Source organism: Procambarus clarkii, chromosome 60 (assembly GCF_040958095.1).
Source record: "Procambarus clarkii isolate CNS0578487 chromosome 60, FALCON_Pclarkii_2.0, whole genome shotgun sequence".
Lineage (NCBI taxonomy): Eukaryota > Metazoa > Arthropoda > Malacostraca > Decapoda > Cambaridae > Procambarus > Procambarus clarkii.
In genome coordinates, this window is record NC_091209.1 from 17,609,892 (window position 1) to 17,627,949 (window position 18,058).

Sequence of the window (18,058 nt, forward strand, 5' to 3'; positions counted from 1 at the left end):
AGAAACAAAGTACACAACACATCCCAAGGCAAAAGCTTTTCCCAGAGACAAGATCTTGGCCATAAACGTCTTGGGAGACAAAGTAATTTGACAGTTGCTATTGCCTCTAGCTTAACCCAGACACCACTACGGGGTCGCTTTGTGGGGAGAGCACTATATGTAGTGACTATCGTTTACTGGGCACGGGTTGGTGCACTTCTTAACCAGCGCTGCAGGCGCCGCAACACCCTCCGTTTCCCCCCCTAAGAGCTACAGACCACAACACACTCCCCTAAGAGCTCCAGGCCGCAGTACACTCCCCCCAAGAGCTCCAGGCCACAACACACTCCCCCCAAGAGCTCCAGACCGCAACACCCTCCCCTAAGAGCTCCAGGCCCCAACACACTCCCCCCAAGAGCTACAGGCCCCAACACCCTCCCCCAAGAGCTCCAGGCCGCAACACCCTCCCACAAGAGCTCTAGGCCCCAACACACTCCCCCCAAGAGCTCCAGGCCCCAACACCCTCCCCTAAGAGCTCCAGGCCCCAACACCCTCCCCCAAGAGCTCCAGGCCCCAACACCCTCCCCTAAGAGCTCCAGGCCGCAACACACTTCCCCCAAGAGCTCCAGGCCGCAACACACTTCCCCCAAAGAGCTGAAGACCGCAACAACAAGAGCTGCAACATGGTCACCTCACTTCTCCGGCTTCCTGTTCCAGTCGGAGAAAATCTAGTTACCTTAAGTTTATTTCCGGATGTAGTTACCATCTGGCGGGGACGCCCTGGACCTCCCATGCAAGAAGTCGACTCAAACAGGAAACAAATTTGAAAAAATATTTCATATGTCTTGACCTTTGTGGCTGGCCGGGTGCCTGAGTGGTTGTCTGTAACCTGTAACCTGTAACAGGTCCTGAACCTGTGACCTGTAACAGGTCCTGAGCCTGTGACCTGTAACAGGTCCTGAACCTGTAACCTGTAACAGGTCCTGAACCTGTGACCTGTAACAGGTCCTGAACCTGTAACCTGTAACAGGTCCTGAACCTGTAACAGGTCCTGAACCTGTAACCTGTAACAGGTCCTGAACCTGTAACAGGTCCTGAACCTGTAACCTGTAACAGGTCCTGAACCTGTGACCTGTAACAGGTCCTGAACCTGTGACCTGTAACAGGTCCTGAACCTGTAACCTGTAACAGGTCCTGAACCTGTGACCTGTAACAGGTCCTGAACCTGTAACCTGTAACAGGTCCTGAACCTGTAACAGGTCCTGAACCTGTAACCTGTAACAGGTCCTGAACCTGTGACCTGTAACAGGTCCTGAACCTGTAACCTGTAATAGGTCCTGAACCTGTAACCTGTAACAGGTCCTGAACCTGTAACCTGTAACAGGTCCTGAACCTGTGACCTGTAACAGGTCCTGAACCTGTGACCTGTAACAGGTCCTGAACCTGTGACCTGTAACAGGTCCTGAACCTGTAACCTGTAACAGGTCCTGAACCTGTAACCCCCTCCCACGCCTGTTCTCAGCCTTTGAAGGATTCAAAGTTCAAAGGATTGAAGGCTCAGTTCTCCAAAGCGTTGAAAGAGGTGTGATTCGAACGGGGGAAATGTGAGTGAATCATTATTCGAGAATAGTTCGAACGTTATCAATTGTGAATCATGTGAAAAGTGTTTTATCAGTCATAAACAGCTGTTTGGCGATTGGATTAGCGAGCATTCGGTCATTGTTTGTGAGGACGAGCTTTGATAAGCCGTATCGGAGCACTATCTCACTGTATCGAAGCAGTGAGATTGCACACAGCAAGGTATCTTCATGCATACACAAGTTAGCTCTCACACTAACGACCACCATGAACGACCCGATGTTCGAATGAACGAGACCCGCCCGTTCAGACGTTCAGACCTTTAGCTCGTGTGTGTGACCCGGAGTTAATCACTTCCTCTGGAGGGTTATTAAGGCCGCCACAATGACTTATTGATAAGTATACACCTGGCTGTGTATACATTTATAGTTGTATATATATATATATATATATATATATATATATATATATATATATATATATATATATATATATATATATATATATATATATATATATGTCGTACCTAGTAGCCAGAACTCACTTTTTGGCCTACTATTCAAGGCCCGATTTGCCTAATAAGCCAAGTTTTCCTGAATTAATATATTTTTTCTAATTTTTTTCTTATGAAATGATAAAGATACCCACTTCATTATGTATGAGGTTAATTTTTTTATATTGGAGTTAAAATTAACGTAGATATATGACCGAACCTAACCAACCCTACCTAACCTAACCTAACCTATCTTTATAGGTTAGGTTTGGTTAGGTAGCCGAAAAAGTTAGGTTAGGTTAGGTTAGGTAGGTTAGGTAGTCGAAAAACTATTAATTCATGAAAACTTGGCTTATTAGGCAAATCGGGCCTTGAATAGTAGGCCAAAAAGTGAGTTCTGGCTACTAGGTACGACATATATATATATATATATATATATATATATACACTCATTTCGGTGTATATATTCCCCTTGGACACTTTCTCCTGAAGGTGTTGTGAATGATCGTCTTGAAGTGCTTCTACCTGTTGCCAGGGTGTAATTAAGCTTCTAATTGCCAAAGCTTAAGTGTGTTCTGGAAACTTTGAGAAGTGTGTTGAGGCAGTTTTAGGCTCTGGTTGTTTCACGCGCTAATGGTTGTTGTTGTTGTTCTCATAACGAGTCTGCCAAATGTTGTAAATAAACAGCCAGTGACCTTAAGTGTCTCAGATGACCTTGTGTCTCCTAGGAATATAATTTCCATCTCTCTCTCTCTCTCTCTCTCTCTCTCTCTCTCTCTCTCTCTCTCTCTCTCTCTCTCTCTCTCTCTCTCTCTCTCTCTCTCTCTCTCTCTCTCTCTCTCTCTCTGTTTATGAAGGTAAATGCATATATCACTAATTAATCGCAAATTGCCTAAAACCAATTATTTATGGAATTCTGGGTAATCGACTTCTCTGGGAAAGAGAGATAGAACATCCATTATAATTTTTTTCAGAACATTAATCTCACACAAATTACTTGTCTGAATACAGTCATGAATGGCGGTGGTGTGTGTGTGTGTGTGTGTGTGTATGTGTGTGTGTGTGTGCCTGCAGATTCGAGCTATTAGCTCTTGGGTCCCGCCTTTCTAACCAATCTATTTTCCTCTATTATGTCTACAACATATATTTATCTCTAACACACACACACACACACACACACACACACACACACACACACACACACACACACACACACACACACACAGATAACCACATACAATATTCTTCACTAGGGATTTGATTGGACAAAGACAAATTGCTTGGCACCCCTGTATCACCCGTCCCCCTCCCCCCAAGACTCAAGACTGGGTACTCCAGTCTTAGGGAAGACGTACCCAAATAGTTTGGGTACTCAGGGAATACCTCAGTACCCCAAACCAACCACATAGACAAAGAAATACCCTAAGCAGTGATGCCACTAACACAGCCTCCATACACAGTTCCAAATGTATATATGATGGACCCCAATACCTGTTAGGAACCTTTATACCAGATGATAGAATGTTGAGAGGCGGGACCCAAGAGCCGGAAGTCAGCTTTCGCAAGGAGAGTTAGGTGAGGAGAATGAGGTTACTAGGGAGAGCAGGTGAGAAGGGGACACCGCCAACACAATTGGACGCCGGAGGAGGGAAAGATATTGGAAAAGTTTGATCTTAGGAGCGAGAGACTTGGCCGGGCTCATCTGGGGCCAGGGTAGTGAACCCCCGTGCTAGGCACACCACACACCTGGCACACCACACACCTGGCACCACACACACCTGTCCCCACACACACCTGGCCCCATACACACATAAAACGTTCAATAAGATACATAAAGAAGTATAACGAACAAAGCATTATGGGTAATACTAAAAAAATGAAAGCTGATCCAATCACGGAACGTTTTCTATGAAAAAGCGCGCCGTCATAGAAAACGGAACTGGGGGCGGTAATTGACCAGTGAAGGTGATGTGCATATTAAGCGTCACGACTGACAGCTTTTAATTGCATTAATGCCTGTCTGTCCATATCAATTATCAACACTCAGGCACGGCCACAAAACAATATAATCCAGGATAGATGCATTTTTTTCGAAGTCTATTTACGAATAGAATGAATCTGATGTTGGCTTTAGTATGATTATGTTCTATGCGTTTACCAACTTCTTCTGCGATGGTAATTCTCAGTGGAAATCTGCGGTTGTCGTTTGTAACTTTGTGTTAGATAATGTTCCAGTGGCCTGTTTGGCCTTATACCCCCCATACCTGATGGGGGATAAGTACACATATGTTTGTCAATTTGTCCCTTTCACGAGAAAAGTGATTCAAAGTTGGTTGAATGGTTGTACTAACCCGCAGATCCTGGTGTTGTGGTGACTGTATATTTTTATGTAATGTTCTATCTCTAATTAGTATCTTAACTCTGTGGTATGTAAATGTCTACATTCCTCTTCCTAGTCGCAAGTTTTGATGTCTCATCTGCAATGTCATTCCCTAGTATTCCTACATGAATCTTGGTGTTGTGATAACTATATCTTTATGTAATGTTCTATTTCTAATTAGTATCTTAACTCTGTGGTATGTAAATGTCTACATTCCTCTTCCTAGTCGCAAGTTTTGATGTCTCATCTGCACTGTCACTCCCGAGTATTCCTACATGACTCGGCGTACAGTTGGTAAGTATTCGATGAACTTGATACATTTGAATATTTGCATTAATGCTCTGACAATTGTGATTAGATGCACGTGTTGCAAGGTTTCAAAGGCAGTCTTCGAATGTGTACTCACCAAGTTGTGCTTGCGGGGGTTGAGCTTTGGCTCTTTGGTCCCGCCTCTCAACCGTATGAATAATAGCGTGTATGTGAGGCTGTCAGATACCAAATTTGCTTCTTTATTTATCTCTGCAGTAATGCATAAGGTAATGGGGTTTAGTTTTATTATTTTGTCCCTAGAGAGCCACAATGTTATGCCACAGTGCTGGCATTATGAAGTCTACATGTATTTCCTTGACACCTTTGTAATCTCAAAGGTATTGTTGGTGCAGGCGATGAATCACAATAACGTGGCTGAAGAATGTTGACCAAACCACACACTAGAAGGTGAAGGGACGACGACGTTTCGGTCCGTCCTGGACCATCCTCAAGTCGATTGTGACTTCTCAACACAATCGACTTGAGAATGGTCCAGGACGGACCGAAACGTCGTCGTCGTCGTCCCTTCACTTTCTAGTGTGTAGTTTGGTCAACAGGTGAGTATGTGTGGGACCCAAGGTGTATTTCTCTCACACACTGGTAATGGGGGTATACCTGTTTCTGTATATCTTACGTAGTATGTTGAGTGCCGGGTGCTGAGCGGAGCCACCTGTGTGAGCACAGTGCTCATGAGACGATAGATTATTGATCAGGTAATCAATAATCTCAGACATTGTGGCTTCGAGAAGTTCAGGGTTATTGTTACTCGCCTTGATGGTGTGTACTCACCTAGTTGTGCTTGCGGGGGTTGAGCTTGGGCTCTTTGGTCCCGCCTCTCAACTGTCAGTCATCTGGTGTGTGTGTTAGTTGCAAGTGTATCACATGTTGCAAGGAGAGAGGCAATGTCAGTCGGTGGTACAGTAATAGCAATATTCTATTTAACGAGTTTGTTACATTTATACTCAACCATTTTGTATTCAGTTTGCTGCTGGTGGTAGTGGTGGTGGTGGTAGTGTGGGTGGTGATGATGGTGGTGATAGGGATGGTGGTGGAGAGGCAGGATAGAGGTGGGAAGGATGCTAGCAGCAGTGATTGAGATGAATGAGAATTCTCAACTTATTTCCTTAACATTTAAAATAAGTCAAATCTCCGACATCCCCAAGTTAACGATCGACAAGTTCCAGTAACGAAAACTGTCTGCTAACGGGTGTAAACACAGCCTGGTGCGCAAGCGTGCCTTCACCTGTTTACTGAACCTGTGGTAACTCAGTCCTAGGTTAATGGAGTCTGGCTTGTATAATCCTCGGGGCTTATGGCCCGGCCAAGCATACTCTATGGCTAATAATGTGTGCTTGGTCACGTGTTCATCTCGGCCGGAACGGTGAACTATTCATAATGATATTTTCCACGATTTAAAATGGTAGACGATGGCGAAGGATGAGTTAATGGGTGGGTTCGTGCCCTAATGGGGGCAATGGGGGGGGATAGGTTGTCGTTGAGGTGGGGTTACAAGTCGTTCTGGTTGGGCTAACATGTCGTTCTTAGAGGGTTAAGATGTCGTTCTTAGAGGGTTAAGATGTCGTTCTTAGAGGGTTAAGATGTCGTTCTTAGAGGGTTAAGATGTCGTTCTTAGAGGGTTAAGATGTCATTCTTAGAGGGTTAAGATGTCGTTCTTAGAGGGTTAAGATGTCAGTCTCATGAGGCTAAGATATTCATGTGGGACATTGAACACTATATATATCATATCACTCACCACCTTACTCACTGCACCTCACTCACCATCTTACTCACTGTACCTCTCACTCACCATCTTACTCACTGTACCTCTCACTCACCATCTTACTCACTGTATCTCTCACTCACCATCTTACTCACTGTATCTCTCACTCACCATCTTACTCACTGTATCTCTCACTCACCATCTTACTCACTGTATCTCTCACTCACCATCTTACTCACTGCAGATCAATGCAAAAATAACGGTCATGAGTCATATTTCCGACAGGCGTCGTAATTTGAAAACTGCAGGTCAATTTGGGTCAAAATTTGACCCAATCACCGTTTTCACTAATTTGCATATTGCGAGTGATTAAGGGTGTGACCGCCAGGGGGGACCACTAATGGTAGCGTAATGACTGTACTGTGCATAAAGGGAGGTCACTATGCCAATTATCTCTACAACACTCGCTTGGTCATGATTGTTATACAGATGGGTTATAAATTGTCTGTGTATGTCTGTCTTCTTATGTTCGAGGGAGGGGGGGGGGGGGGCGTGACCCCCATAGGCAACCAGGTGTCTCCAGCCAGTGTGACTCTCTCTCTCTCTCTCTCTCTCTTTCTCTCTCTCTCTTTCTCTTTCTCTCTCTCTCTCTCTCTCTCTCTCTCTCTCTCTCTCTCTCTCTCTCTCTCTCTCTCTCTCTCTCTCTCTCTCTCTCTCTCTCTCTCTCTCTCTCTCTCTCTCTCTCTCTCTCCATCCTGCGTTACGGACGTCATATCTTGTCAAATTAATATGGTCAGCTGACCATACTTATCCTTTTCAGCCTAGTCTACTTCGACTGCCCATCTTGCCGCACTTCGACTGCCCATCCTGCATTACTTAGGCTAATCAGCTTTGTCTAATTAGCCCGGCTATCAATATCAATTTCAACTACCATCTGCGGGTGGTTAAGGTATGGTGGGCGTGGCGGCGGAGTCTGGTGTGGGCGGAATACTAAACGCCACAAGCGCCCCACACTTAAGGCGGGAAAGGAACATTACAGTAGCTAAATCTATTAACCGCAAGATGATGTCTGGGATTAATGTTCTCTGCGTGGCCTGCTGCCTTAGTGCCCTGGATGTGGCTCAGTCACGCAACCATCTACCATACTACCATCTACCACACTACCATCTACCACACTACCATCTACCACACTACCATCTACCACCCATCGTGCCTTCAAAACTAACACCACTAACACGGCACGTCAGGGCATAAGAGTGCTATCCAACTCTGAAGATAGAGAGGAAATTCTCCCAAATTAAAATGAAAATATGGGCCGAAGAAACCGTGAATCTCGCTCGGGATAGGAAGGTAATATTCAACGCCGTCGTGAAGGCTGGAACTCGGCAAAGAACTGCGCGTGAAAATGGCGGTACGGGCCGCTACGTTAAGTGCCCTACTACATCAAAGGATTTGCTGCCGCTGAGCAAAATAGTCCGCGCGGCAGACAATCTCTCAACAATTTGCGGAACTCTTTGTTCTGGCGCAGTCCCCCCCCGGCCCTTCCCCACCCCCTCCCCCCAGGGGCGCTGTTGCCCCCCCCCCTGTGGAGGCTGCGCAGGGGGGTTTTCATCCTGGTAGGCTGCGCAGTTCTGTCCCACAGGGGCGCTGTTGCCCCCTTGCCCCCTGTGGAGGCTGCGCAGGGGGGTTTTCATCCTGGTAGGCTGCGCACTTCCATCTCCCCCAGGGGCGCTGTTGTTCCCCTGTGGAGGCTGCGCAGACGTTTTCATCCTGGTAGGCTGCGCAGTTCCGTTCCTCCCCCCCCTCCTTATCTTTCCACGAGGCAATTTCCCTCTTTCAACGAAAACTTCGAAATTATTTGTTCATGACACTTTTCCCGACTGCGCAGGTCCTTTCAAGAGGCGCTCAGTGTGCTGATGGCGCGTCCAAACCTTCTTATACTCTCCTTTAACTTGACGGTCTGCGTTCGATCCCCGATGGTCCAAGTGGTTGGGCACCATTCCTTCCATATCCCAGATCCTTGTCTCAAGTGGTATATAGTCGTGATGGCTATAATAATGTCTTAACGCTCCCTCAGTCATCTTCGTTTGTGATTTTTCTAATCAGCGATTATATATAAATAGGAATGTAAATAAATGTTTCTGCCCGAAACGCTTTGCGTAATAGTGGCTTTAGGCATTGTATGTACTAGCTCTATCTATATATCTATCAATTTTTGTATCACTTCTTGTATGTATGTACTTTACCTGAAAAAATATTTGAATTTGAATTTAAATTGTCGCATTTCCTGGCAAGTCGTTGACATATATGGAGAAGGAAATGGGTGCTAGTAACAGTCCTTGGGGTACCTCACTTCTGATATTTCCTCAATCCTAATTCTCACACTCACTCGTCCTCAAGTGATTGTTATTCAGTCTTCAATCTTCAGTCTTCAGTCTTCAATCTTCAATCTTCAGTCTTCAATCTTCAGTCTTCAATCGGTGTATTCAATCTGAATACATCGTGAACCGTGTTCGTATTGTAATCTGCAGACTTGAATACTCCCGAAAAACACAACTTTTTACGTTGTTCAAACGTTTTAGCAACGTAAATAAAATGGTAAAAGTAACGTTGTGGATACGTTTGGTGTTGGTGTATATAATGTGTGTAGTAGCTGGTAGGGAGACTTGCTGATGACGCTGGTGTCTGGTTCAGTTGTCTGTGTGTGATCTTCCTGTGTCTGTATCTCCAGGTCTCTAGCAGTTCCCAGATTCTCAGTGATTTGTTGAACTGTGTTGGGGAGAGGGTGGAATGTTGGCCCCGTCGTGTGTGTGTGTGTGTCTCTCTGTCTGTCTGTCTCTCTCTGTCTCTCTCTCTCTCTGTCTCTGTCTCTCTCTCTCTGTCTCTCTCTCTCTCTCTCTCTCTCTCTCTCTCTCTCTCTGTCTCTCTCTCTCTCTGTCTCTCTCTCTCTCTCTCTCTCTCTCTCTCTCTCTCTCTCTCTCTCTCTCTCTCTCTCTCTCTCTCTCTCTCTCTCTCTCTTTCTCTCTCTTTCTCTCTTTCTCTCTTTCTCTCTCTCTCTCTCTCTCTCTCTCTCTCTCTCTCTCTCTCTCTCTCTCTCTCTCTCTCTCTCTCTCTCTCTCTCTCTCTCTCTCTCTCTCTCTCTCTCTCTCTCTCTCTCTCTCTCTCTCTCTCTCTCTCTCTCTCTCTCTCTCTCTCTCTCTCTCTCTCTCTCTCTCTCTCTCTCCCTCTCTCTCTCTCTTTTCTGCCGTCAGTTATATTAGTCTGACTAACACTGTGCCTCGCCTCATCCACTTGGCGCTCATGCACAAATAATTCCAGCAATACCTCATCGGATTCATCACAGATCTCCTTATCATTTTCTGTGTAAGTGCCGTCTATGGTATAACTATCATTTCTAGATGTTTTCCTTCATATGTGGCTATGTAAGCATTTATTCCCTTGGAATTCTGTGGCATTTTGAAAGTGCTTCTTTACTTTCCTAAGCTTCTTAAGTCTCCCCTAATGAATGGAGTCAAAAAGTTCCTCTCTGTTGTCTCTACTAGCTTCCCTCTCCAGGTTTCTCTCTTCCTCGACGGATCATAATTTTGCCAATCAATCTATGCCAAAGAAATGTGTTGGGAAGTTTAATTCATGTATGCTTGAATTAATTCATGTATTCCTCGTAACTCAAACCTCTCAGCTCTGGTACAGGGGCCCAGGGCACTCCAGGACACCCTAGGACACCCCAGGACACGTCAGGACACCGCAGGGCACCCCAGGACACCGCAGGACACCCCCCAGGACACCCCCCAGGACACCGCAGGACACCCCCAGGACACCCCCAGGACACCCCCAGGACACACCAGAACACTCCAGGACACCCCAGAACACCCCAGGACACATCAGGACACCCCAGGACACCCTAGAACACCCCAGGACACCGCAGGACACCCCCAGGACACCCCAGGACACCCCCAGGACACCCCCCCCCAGGACACTGAGGGCGTCAGTCGCCCCGCACTCGGTGGTATGCAAAACAGTGAGCTTAGCCACATGGCTCAGCCTGGGCCATAACCAGCCGCCGCTGTCAGTGTGGTGTCAGCGCTGACAGCTGGTGCAGTTGTGGCGCCCGCGACGCCACCTGCCAACCCCAGCAACCTCGTGTTTATAATCATGGTGTCGGGGGGACAGGCAGCCAGTGTATATATTCATGCTAAGCTTACATCCAGGTTCTCTCACCCCCGCCCCCCCCCCATTCAAGGTCGAATTACTGACCCTCTCGTGGGGTCCTCTGGGTACCTATTTACTGCTAGGTGAACAGGGGGTATTATGTGGAAACGCGCCCAACATTGTCCCGTTCGGGAGTCGAACCCAGAATTCGTGATAGTGAGTGGAGAACAAAGCCGAGTGTACAACCAGGACCATTATGTGTGGCGGACCCTGTTGTGTGCACCTGTTTGCCTCTCTGTGTGCACCTGTCTCTCTGTGTGCACCAGTTTGTGTGTGTGTGTGTGTGTGTGTGTGTGTGTGTGTGTGTGTGTGTGTGTGTGTGTGTGTGTGTGTGTGTGTACGTGCCCTTTCCTTCTCTGGCAATATCAGCATGAGCTCTCTAAAGCTCTGTAGCTGAGCTTCCTGAAGCTTTTACACTTAAGCTTCCTAACATTCTGTAGCTTTTAGGCCGGTCCCAAGAGCACCCTTCCCCCTCCTATCAACCAAAAAACTGCAACCAAGGGACATGGACTGAGCAGATGGTTATCGTATGCATGTGTTTGTGATCCTCCTGGCGCGCCTGTGTCAAGGTTATCGTACCCGAGGGGACTGTTGACGTGCTCTGCCGGGAGGGGTCGTGATATCAGACGCGGCCTCTGACCGCAGATTTCCTCGTAGCTGACAGCGCTCTGGGTCATTGGAATATTTTGCTTCACGTATGATATTACCGTAAGTCAAGGTGGTTAACTTTCGGGAGGTCGTGTTGGACGTTATGGTATTAGAGGCTGGAGTAGACTCGTATGGTTCTGTCAGCCTGTTGTGGGATGGATGGCTGTGGTATTGATATATTGTCTCTGTTTGTTTCTGTGTGTCTCTCTCTCTCTCTCTCTCTCTCTCTCTCTCTCTCTCTCTCTCTCTCTCTCTCTCTCTCTCTCTCTCTCTCTCTCTCTCTCTCTCTCTCACTCTCTCTCTCTCTCTCTCACTCTCTCTCTCTCTCTCTCTCTCTCTCTCTCTCTCACTCTCTCTCTGAAAACTTTCAGGAATGTTAATGTGCAGTAATTATCTTCAGTGATGGCGTTAAAGTGCAATCATGCGAGAATCGGTCGATATGTTGTGTAAATGTCCCCCCCCCCTCCCCCCTTCCCCCCCCCCGACTATTAGTTGTGTTTGAGCGTTTATCACAAGGACGTCGTAATCCTGGTTATGGCTGCTTGTGCCGCTCGAATTGTTGTTGGTGGTGGTGGTGGGGGTGGTGGTGGTGGGAGTAGAAGCGTTTGGTTCATGGTCGTGTTGGCATGTTTGGTGGTGGTGGGGGGTGGGGGGGAGTGTGGTCCAGCGCCACCTGCTGGTGATGTTGTAGCTTGAGGCGTTCAACATCTATTCATCGGTAAGTATTGGTGAGGCATATATACTCATCACTAGGGCTCAAGCCGCCTCTTCTTAATCTTCCTGGGTGTACTCAACATTTTGTGATACATCTGTTGTATTTACTAACGTGTTCTACTCTTTGCCTTAGTCTCTGTACCTCATCCCCTACCTCTCTCTCTCTGTCTCTCTCTCTCTGTCTCTCTCTCTCTCTCTCTCTCTCTCTCTCTCTCTCTCTCTCTCTCTCTCTCTCTCTCTCTCTCTCTCTCTCTCTCTCTCTCTCTCTCTCTCTCTCTCTCTCTCTCTGTCTCTCTCTCCCTCTCTCTCTCTCTTTTGATGCACTCTGATTCCTCACTCTCTCGTTGACACACATTATTCTGCTCCAGTCCATTTTGTCTCTGCTTCTTCCTTCTTTCCTCCTCCCCCATCCTTGTCTCTCCCTCCTCCCCTCTCACTCTCACTCTCCCTCACCCGGCTGGTGGCGCCCCGGTCGCCGGAGTGCAGCGGCCGGGAGTAATTCTCTTAAGTTTTAGGCTTACTTGGGAGGCCATGACGACGCGGAAATTAGACCTTCTGATGTTAGGTTAGTGGTGATCTGTCCTCCTCTGTCATGCTGTGTGTCTCTGTCTCTATCTCTCTCTCTCTCTCTCTCCTCTCTCTCTCTCTCTCTCTCTCTCTCTCTCTCTCTCTCTCTCTCTCTCTCTCTCTCTCTCTCTCTCTCTCTCTCTCTCTCTCTCTCTCTCTCTCTCTCTCCTCTCTCTCTCTCTCTCTCTCTCTCTCTCTCTCTCTCTCTCTCTCTCTCTCTCTCTCTCTCTCTCTCTCTCTCTCTCTCTCCTCTCTCTCTCTCTCTCTCTCTCTCTCTCTCTCTCTCTCTCTCTCTCTCTCTCTCTCTCTCTCTCTCTCTCTCTCTCTCTCTCTCTCTCTCTCTCTCCTGTCTCTCTCTCTCTCTCTCCTCTCTCTCTCTCTCTCTCTCTCTCTCCTGTCTCTCTCTCTCTCTCTCTCTCTCTCTCTCTCTCTCTCTCTCTCTCTCTCTCTCTCTCTCTCTCTCTCTCTCTCTCTCTCTCTCTCTCTCTCTCTCTCTCTCTCATTCATCATCAGCGGAGGAGAGGAAAACATGGTCAAGGATCAACAGGAAATGGAGTGAGAGAGGGCCTGGGAGTGTGTGGAGGGGAGTGAGGAGGGGATACACTTTGAGACACACTGTACACCATCCTGGCCCAGAGGGTGTGTGAAGCTCACCAAGGAAGGGAATATGGACCCTTAAACTCACCTCATTCCTAGACTAAGATAAACTTCATGTAGCTGAAAAAGAAATATTTGCCATAACGTCAATACCCAGAAGATAGGAAAGCATCGCAGGAAGTCAGGCGATATAAGAAGCCACTTTAAAATTAAAAGAAAGGTGCAGTTGTCAGCTACTAGGAAAGAAAATAACAATAGTGGCAGGACTTAATCAGTCTCCCAACCACACGGGGGACATACCTGGTTGATACCTGGTATGCTAACGCCTCCTTCCCAAACATATACCAGCAGCCTCCCACACCCATAGGACAGAGGGCAGGAGAGTGTGTGTGAGAATGTTACATATAATAGTAAGCTTTGGTGTAATGTACACAAATATTGGCGTGACTACAGACCACATGAACATAGGGGTATGAAGACACTAATAATGTCTGGATGTAGTTGCACTCACAGAAACTAAACTATCAGGAGCCATCACAAATGAGGTATTCTTCCGGGACTACCATGAAGCCACTAGTTATGCATCTCGACTAATAATCATAAGAAACTTTAACCAGGACAAGATAGACTTGGAGAAGGGAAGGAAATCTTCAGGAGAAAACACCAAGCCATTATGGGCTATATAATACTAGGAAGAGATCAGAATAAGGTTTTACTATTCTAGAAGGTCTTCACAATTCACCAAGGAAGTGCCTGAAGTGAGGCAGACAGTAGTAAATCAGGGTCATTGGAGGAGTGTGATTGCCAGGGTTGAGGTAAGGAGCTCGGTGCTGCAGCTGGAGGCACCTAAGTCTCTGAGACCAGACATAATCCCTCTTGGATACTATCAGAAGGAGTTGAAGGCCTCCTGCTTACTATGATAAATAATAAGTTCCTGCAAATAGGAGAACTAATAGAAAATTAAAAGACAGCCAACGTAGTGCCAATATACGAAGAGAGAGAGAGAGACTGGAAGATTAAGAAGCCAGTTGAACGCTTCAATACTGCCATACACACACACTCAACCTGTCAACACTGCCATACACACACACTCAACCTGTCAACACTGCCATACACACACACTCAACCTGTCAACACTGCTATACACACACACTCATCCTGTCAACACTACCACACACACACAAGTGACCGAGTCATCATTGGCATAATTAAACACTTTCATTAATCTCTAACATATTCCACAGTAGCTGATAACTGACAAGACTGCAGCACCTTGACCTTCAGCAAACTATTTGCTACTATACTTCACAACACTCTCATTACCAAGGTAGAGGAGCCTGGCGCAGGAGGTGTCTTAAATTGGATTAGGGGACTTGTTACTTCAAAGCAGTAAGCCAGAGAAGATAATCTTGACATAGATATAATATCAAACCAATTTCCGGAGACAGACAGACAGACAGACACACACACACACACACACACACACACACACACACACACACACACACACACACACACACACACACACACACACACACACACACACACACACACACGCACACACACACACACACACACACACACACACACACACACACACACACACACACACACACACACACACATACACACACACACGCACACACACAAACGGACGAACGAAAAACATTATCTGAGTGCTGGGTTCAGCAGAGACTCACAAATTTGTACTTTATTTGGGAAGAGTAAATGACATTTGCATATTCTAATTAACTGTTAAACTAAGACACGCTTAACATTTCCTTTGACGAACAGATACATACATATATGTGTGTGTGTGTGTGTGTGTGTGAGAGAGAGAGAGAGAGAGAGAGAGAGAGAGAGAGAGAGAGAGAGAGAGAGAGAGAGAGAGAGAGAGAGAGAGAGAGAGAGAGAGAGAGAGAGAGAGAGAGAGAGAGAGCATTGGCCTGGCATTAGAGGATTAGATGACGGGGTCCATGCCAGCGGGATATCGAAGGATCGTCGGGGTCGAATTCAACTCGATAAAAAACATGTTTTCTCCATCTCTCACGCGCCCAAAACAGAGAGTCCACAAACCCGACGTGTTACACATATACCCAAGAACGAGACCCAGGGTTACAAAGGCATCAAATGAGTGGCGGAGAAGCAGGATGAGGAGGAGGATATAGCAGCCAAAGTCAAGGCTCAACCTGAATTGTTTCAGCTATCCTGCCCGGTTATCTCGCCCAGCTTTCTCTCTCTCTCTCTCCCTCTTGCTATCTCACTCAGCTATCGCACCCAGTTCTCCCGGCCAGACTGGAGTAAGATTGCCTCACCATCACGGTTCAATAAGCTTGGAGTTGAGATTGCCAAGGGTTCAATACGGCTCTTTAAGGCTTCAGGCAATTTTGGTGGATCTTAGTGTGAAGGTCTTGCTGGACCTGTAGGGTTTGTCGGGGGGGGGGGGGGGGGTCACAGTGTCTCACTCCCTCCCCCCACCTCCCCCCTCTCACCCTACACAGCCCACACACCACGTGCCACTACACAGTACAAGCGGTTGAGTAATTAAGTGCAGTAACAACACCTTAACACCAGCAGTACAGGTGAAATATGGTGATTTATATACTATTATTTAATGTCCATAAACATTACCAAATTAAGGCAGGCGTGTGTTAATGTATATCTTTGGGACTTGCTGTATGGCGCGAGTGTTGTCTAGATGGTACTTCAGGCTTGTTGATATTAGTTGGTATAATCTTTTGTTTTGCTAGAAGTCAGGTTAGGTTAGGTTACGCTACGTCAGGTTAGGTTAGGTTAGGTTAGGTTACGCTACGTCAGGTTAGGTTAGGGCTGATCTGATTAGGTCTGGTCAGCTGTGATCACACACACACACACACACACACACACACACACACACACACACACACACACACACACACACACACACACACACACACACACACACACACACACACACATACACACACACACACCTGGTAGCCTGGTAGCCTGGTGGATAGCGCGCAGGACTCGTAATTCTGTGACGCGGGTTCGATTCCCGCACCAGGCAGAAACAAATGAGCAAAGTTTCTTTCACCCTGAATGCCCCTGTTACCTAGCAGTAAATAGGTACCTGGGAGTTAGTCAGCTGTCATGGGCTGCTTCCTGAGGTCTGTGTGTGGTGTGGAAAAAAAGTAGTTAGTAAACAGTTGATTGACAGTTGAGTGGCGGGACCAAAGAGCCAAAGCTCAACCCCCCGCAAGCACAACTAGGTGAGTACAAGCTATATATCAAAATCACTTAACATCCAGATCATTCAGACTCAATCAACTGTAGAATTGTTTATAAACGTGTTTCAAGTCTGTTTAGCCTGGCAAAGTGTATTTAGTCTGATAACGTCTATTGAGTGAAGAATTGTCATATAAAAAGGCTAATTATATACGCGAGTCCTAAACTACCATAACTAAATAATAAATAAATAATAAATAAATAAATGTTTATTTAGGTAAGGTACATACATACAAGAGATTTTACAAAGTTTGTTGGATTAATAGATAGAGCTAGTACATACAATGCCTAAAGCCACTATTACGCAAAGCGTTTCGGGCAGAAACGTAGTTTCGGAGGAACTACGTTCCTCTTATGTATGTGTCCTCTTGAGGGTGAGGGAAGAGGGGAAACTACCTCACCCTCTTGCTGGGAGGTTGAGGCACACTCTCCCTTCCTCACAATCTTCCTCACACTCCTTCTCACCATCTCATCTTCTCCGTTAATAACATTCGGTTCAGCATCAAAGGCCCATAAAAGCAATTTTCTCGCCAGTAATGTAATCACAGATGGTTGTGCCCGCCATTTCTCACCACTTGTGACTAGCAGCCACTCTCTCACTCCTCCCCCTTCCTGCTGGCTCCTTCCAGACGTCTTCTGGCACGTCTTGGCTACTGCCACTCACTCTCTGTACCACCTACTGGGTCTCTATGTCACGTCTTGGGTCTCTGTGTCACTTCTTGGGTCTCTGTGTCACGTCCTGGGTCTCTGTGTCACGTCTTGGGTCTCTGTGTCACTTCTTGGGTCTCTGTGTCACGTCTTGGGTCTCTGTGTCACTTCTTGGGTCTCTGTGTCACTTCTTGGGTCTCTGTGTCACGTCTTGGGTCTCTGTGTCACTTCTTGGGTCTCTGTGTCACGTCCTGGGTCTCTGTGTCACGTCTTGGGTCTCTGTGTCACTTCTTGGGTCTCTGTGTCACGTCTTGGGTCTCTGTGTCACGTCCTGGGTCTCTGTGTCACGTCTTGGGTCTCTGTGTCACTTCTTGGGTCTCTGTGTCACGTCCTGGGTCTCTGTGTCACGTCTTGGGTCTCTGTGTCACGTCTTGGGTCTCTGTGTCACGTCCTGGGTCTCTGTGTCACGTCTTGGGTCTCTGTGTCACGTCTTGGGTCTCTGTGTCACGTCCTGGGTCTCTGTGTCACGTCTTGGGTCTCTGTGTCACTTCTTGGGTCTCTGTGTCACGTCTTGGGTCTCTGTGTCACGTCTTGGGTCTCTGTGTCACGTCTTGGGTCTCTGTGTCACGTCTTGGGTCTCTGTGTCACTTCTTGGGTCTCTATGTCACCTCCTGGCTAATTCCAGTCACTAGTCGCCACTTCTTGACTAGTTAGTTATTTTCCACTGCTTCATACATGGTTCCCAGTCACTTACCACCTTTTCTTAGTCAGTTCCATTCACTTGCAGACAGACAGACAGACAGACAGACAGATAGACAGACGGACAGAGAGACACAGAGAGACACAGAGAGGGGAGGGGGAGAAGACAGTGAATCAGACAAACAGCTTCACACCTCCCCCCACCTCCCCCTTTCTCTCATCTCTCCCTTTCTCTCATCTCTCACCTAAC

General features: G+C 46.9%; 1 protein-coding gene across 1 annotated transcript; it reads left to right on the plus strand.

The window, feature by feature from the left end:
• Positions 1-17,150: 17,150 nt before the first annotated feature.
• On the plus strand, positions 17,151-17,801 carry LOC138353897 (uncharacterized). Its single transcript, XM_069307315.1, has one exon. It carries the CDS (start codon positions 17,151-17,153, stop codon positions 17,799-17,801), a length of 651 nt encoding a protein of 216 aa, XP_069163416.1.
• Positions 17,802-18,058: the final 257 nt, after the last annotated feature.